The 5,000-nt window shown below is 41.8% G+C and overlaps 1 protein-coding gene across 2 annotated transcripts in view; it reads right to left on the bottom strand.

The window, feature by feature from the left end:
* LOC138019812 (poly [ADP-ribose] polymerase tankyrase-like) overlaps nt 1-5,000 on the bottom strand; it is a 56,930-nt gene that overhangs the window by 384 nt on the left and 51,546 nt on the right. Inside the window, exons 46-50 of one of the 2 annotated variants that reach the window (XM_068866718.1) lie at nt 4,944-5,000; nt 3,978-4,180; nt 2,913-2,999; nt 2,027-2,313; nt 1-890 (exon numbers count right to left, since the gene is read on the bottom strand). The exon at nt 1-890 is cut by the window's left edge and continues 384 nt beyond it; the exon at nt 4,944-5,000 is cut by the window's right edge and continues 51 nt beyond it. In XM_068866718.1, coding sequence (XP_068722819.1) covers nt 713-890; nt 2,027-2,313; nt 2,913-2,999; nt 3,978-4,180; nt 4,944-5,000 — 812 coding nt within the window. In that variant the 3' untranslated portion in view covers nt 1-712. The remainder of the gene's footprint in view (nt 891-2,026; nt 2,314-2,912; nt 3,000-3,977; nt 4,181-4,943) is intronic. The other variant, XM_068866728.1, reaches the window with a different exon arrangement.

Raw genomic sequence — 5,000 nt, 5'->3', positions numbered from 1 at the left:
AGTTGAAAGACAGTTCGTTTTCCAATGATTTGGACTTTGAAATAGTTTTGAACAGTCTTCTGTTTCTTCTTTCTTCTTTGAAGACGCTTTTGAAGGGGTCTTCGTTTTGTAGTTTTAGTGGGGTTTTCTACAAAACGGAGTTCCTGAGAAAACTGCAAATGTTGATGTTTCTTGTTTCTTCTTCAGTCGAGAATCATGTTCCAGTTTAGTTTCAAGTGATTTCACGACAATTTTGAAGGGGTCTTCGTTTTGCAAAAGGCGCTACAAAAGTCGCTATCAGGGAAAAAAGAGCGTGTTTTTGCATAACACGACAAATAGGACAAGGGGGAGGAGGATTGCGTAGATTACCTTAGAATAGCAATAGAACTGAAATTTAACTCCCTAAATTGCCCCCCACCCCTCCCCGCTACTCTAAACGTCAACGCGACAACTTGGAAGCGACAAATGCATATTAAGTGAGACTAGAAGTAACGACGCGTTCCGAAGTGCGAGCGATGTCTTGTTTTTAGCTACTGTGTTTCTCTCTACCTATATAAGGCTTCTTGTGCAAGGTTTGGATAATGTTTCAGCAACAACTGAGCCTTAGGCCCCGATGGCAGCGCCCGCGCGTGACCCTCTTCCGCTAGAGGTTTAGACACAAAAATCATGATTTATTTTAGGATTTTTGAAGGCTCAGAGGATTTTAAGAAATTTTGAAACTCTTTTCAGATTCTTATGTTTTTTGTTCTTCTACTTCTTGTTCTTGGTCTTCTTCTTCCTCTTGTTCTTCATGTTCTTCTACTTCTTGGTCTTCTACTTCCTCTTGTTCTTCCTCTTGTTCTTCGTCGTCTTCTTCTTCTTCTTCATCATCATCATCATCTTCTTCTTCTTCTTCTTCTTCTTCCCACCTCCTTGAAACATGAAGATTCTTTAGGGGAGCATTCAAACAGTTACAATCTACAGTATAATTTACAGATACTTGATTCAGATTCTCCCACAGAAATCCAGCCGAATCTTGTGTATGCATCATACCGACCATTTTCTTTTCCGTTTGATCGAGTCAAGAGCTGACAACAGTGTTCACGCATGCTCTTTGTTGCTACCCTTTACCGAATTGGCACCGTTAAGCCGCCCCGCCCCGCCCCGCCCCGCCCCGTCCCCCACAAATTATTTCACCCCTCCTCTTATAAATAGTGAACTGCCTCTGAGGTAAGAAGAATCAAGTCATCGTATATCATTAGCTGATTGAATCTCTGGGTTTGTCGGATCGAGCGAAAAAGCAGACGGAATGGTAGACGGGACGAAAAAAAAAAAAAGCGAGCGCGAGAAAAGATTCTGCTACCAGGAACAGTACTATCGGAATAAAATTTCAAAACACACTTTTATTCCGTTATGTTTTAGAGAAACATACACTCGGGGCTTACTTAACTGACAAGAGGCAACGATTTGAGGAAGTGCATGATCGAGTATATTGCTAACTGGCTTAGTGCAGACTCTTCAACGGGAATAGCGAAAACATTTGAAAAATGCGAATTTGGCTTTTGCATCATCAGGAGAATTATGTAGATCCAGGACGAAGGTATCTGCCTTGGTCTTTGAGATCTCCAGAGAACAGCTTCCCCAATCTGCACAATTCTTGCTGGGTTTAAACATTCTGATTTTACTGCTTACATGAACGTGTGCATCCCAGGTGAACGACTATTGTCGCCCTGTTATTAATCAATTGAGTGAAAATGTGAAAAATGGTCGCATTGATTGAAGAAAATAACTATTGCAAATCGTTTATCGAAATAAACTCTGTGTGACGTTTGAATTGAATTAATGTCATCCATTTCGAAAAATCACAACATTATTACAGACAAATCCAGTCGACAGAAGCTCAATTTGTTAGTTTTCTATCCAGTTCAAAGGGTGCTCTTTACAACGGAGCGATGAACCCATAAAAATAGGGATGATTAAGTCGTTTAATTGTCAGAAGATCATTTTTCAGCAACGGAAAGAGATGCTGATCAACAATAGAGGGCTTGTATGAAAACAGACATTTCACCTCCATGGCCTCGACAACTTCACCACGTATCGCAGAAGCACCTGGGATTCCTTGTATACAACATACTCGCTGCGGGTGTTTCCAATATTAAAATCAATCTTCAGCCTTTCTTCCAAGCCAGACTGCCTCACTCGTACGCCGGCAGGTACCACCGCTCCATACGGTGTCGTGACATCTTCACTTGGATCTGGAATCTCTTTGCTCACGAGTAACACGCTGTCAAATCCTTCGGGAGCACTCTCTTGGTACTCATAAGAGGGCAATTCTTTCACGTTACCAAGAGCAACCTACAGGAGGCAGAAACATGACGAAATAAAACACCCTTCTGAGTGAAGCCAGTTTACCATTTACAAGCAGAAACCGGTTCATCCCAAGTTGATTCAAATCATTGGAGTGGGTGGGATCTCTCAAATTTACTGAGAGAGAGAGAGAGGAGGGGGGGGGGGGGGAGGGGGACGTGGAACCACGCATTTTCCTTCCGGGTATTTTCCGGTAGAACATTTTGTTGATGTTTCTTCATCAGAAGTTAAAACTGTTTAAAATTTAAAGCATCGCAGTCATATTTTCTTATCTTATGCATAAGCTTATTAGCAATGGACGGAAAAACCATTCCGTGAATTAGCTTTTGTGGCGTCAAATTCTCACTGACGTTACATCCAATCAGGACCAATTTTGAATTGACCTTGTACCTCTTCAGAACCGGCCATGGGCAAAATGGAAAGCAACTAAGACTTGCTCAGCGCAAGGATAAAGTTTTCAACACCTAGCGCCAGCAACCTGCCTCGATTTTTTGTAACTTCGCTGCATGGGTTTTCTTAATGACTTAGACTTGTGCAATTGGCTTACGCTTGTAACTTAGGAACTGGTTTTATGACAAATAAATTACCTCGCACAACAGCACAAACCCATCGGTACCCGCTCCACGATCAACATACCACATACTCTTTTCCAAGCTGTCGGATGTGTAAATGCCCTATTTTTCGAACCGAAAATGGAACACAAATAATAAGAAAATGCGTGCTAGAAATGTCAAATATATATTAAACTATTTCTGGATCTCACGTCTATCTTATCCAATTCGCCCTTGTCACACGGCGGCCATATTGTCCCGGGAGACCAAAAAAGCTTTGTTTTACCACGCCAAGCCTCGCAGTGGAAACCATGGGGGTGAGGCTTGGCGTGGTAAAACAAAGCTTTTTTGGTCTCCCGGGACAATATGGCCGCCGTGTGACAAGGGCGAATATGATGCACAGCGACACCTCAAAGATGAACGGGAAAAAAACTTAACGAAAGCGAGTAATGATCCTCGCACTAATCTGGATAATTTAAGCAATAGTATCTTGTAGACACCTGAAAAAGTCAGGAGGCTCAAGAAAAAAAAAATGTAAGAAGGAAACGTCCTTCCCTCTGGAGGAGCACCAAATGTAGGTCCAACCCAAATAGTGAGTGAAAAGAGAAAGGGATGAGGAAAATTTGCAGAAGGCAGTCCACTGGTTTGAAGACATTTCAATGTAGCCCGGAAAGTTACGATTGGGTAGTAACTTGAATCGTAACTTTCTGAGCTACATTAAAATTTCTTCAAACCAGTGTAGCATCAAACTATGTGTGATTGTCAACAAGTTTGCAACGTCAACTGTAACTTTAAATAGCTTAAATAGTTGTCAAGAATGATCATGTGCTCGAGAATAAAGCGGCGCGGACGCTGTCTGTACCAGAAATGTTGCAGCTCTCGTAAGCAGCTTCTAGTACTTTTAAGTCTAAGTCATTGTTCAGTTGTTTAGTCTTTTGTTTTGTCTTGGGTATCGAGCCAATCACGTTACGAGAGCTGCTACTTGTCTGTACAATAGTACGAAGCCACTTTATAACTTTTTGTTTCCTGAACTTTGATATTAAATTTGTATTTATTGGGACAGTTACGTTGGCGCTTTGAAGGGTCTTTACTCTGATGTACCTTTCCTAAGGACCACCCTGAGCGGGAAGCTTCTGGTGGAGCAATCCTGAGTCCCTGCTGCAGGATCCCCATCATGTTAGCTGTTCTTGTTCCGTGCCATAGCAATCGGTGATTATCAGGTACTCCACAGTTTTTGAACCGCTCGGCCTCTCCAGCTCGAGAGACCCTGAAAATACCTGCCACTGCAATCTTTCCCCTTCCTCCTAAGAAAGCAATGTCGATGACTTAGCGTAATGCAGTTAGACAACGTATTGCTTCAATCAGGGAAATCGATAGTTTTGATTGGCTTAGTAATCGTGGCATATGGGCCATTAGTATAATTTTAGGGCTGAACAAATAGTTTCCTGGAATCTGATTGGTTGCACGACTCGTCATATGACGTTAAATTCACTCCACTGGGTGATGAATGCAAGGGTAAACAAAATGGCTACCAGCTGATAAATACAATGACCAAATAAACGCAAAATGCAACTAAGTATGGTGTTAAACGGACTCCTTTTAAGGGTACGTCGGCCTCTTCTGTTGGATTTGACATTTTATTTTGAAGCTTTACAAACAGCAACAGTTAAGAGTATCAACAATTAACGTCTGAAATTGCACACTGCTGTCAATAAATGCAGCCTTGGCGCATGTAAATGTCATATTTTGACCGGAAAATAAAACAAGTTTCAACAGATTCCACTGCTGTTCATCTCTGAAATTAGACATGCTCTGCAAATAGAGTAACCCTGTCGTGACTATATTAGGTCATAGAAGGAAAAAAGAATACCCGAAAAAATCAAGAGCGCGGGAAAAGGTAACTAGTCGGTATTCTGGATCATTGATACGTCGAGTACCAATCGGATGTGGAAGCTAAATTGTAGTAAACTTAACGAAAAATGCCGTGGCCTTACGCTAGCCCCTTTTAAAAAGTCCTCATTGTAAGATGTCAACTCTACTGATAATAATGTGGCCAAAATGCCTTACTTGAGTTGTGAATGTACTCCAATATGAGCTGGCATTCCTCCGACTTGGGGTCTACCA

The sequence above is a fragment of the Montipora capricornis genome, chromosome 2 (assembly GCF_036669925.1).
Source record: "Montipora capricornis isolate CH-2021 chromosome 2, ASM3666992v2, whole genome shotgun sequence".
Lineage (NCBI taxonomy): Eukaryota > Metazoa > Cnidaria > Anthozoa > Scleractinia > Acroporidae > Montipora > Montipora capricornis.
This window is presented reverse-complemented; position numbering and strand designations above follow the sequence as displayed.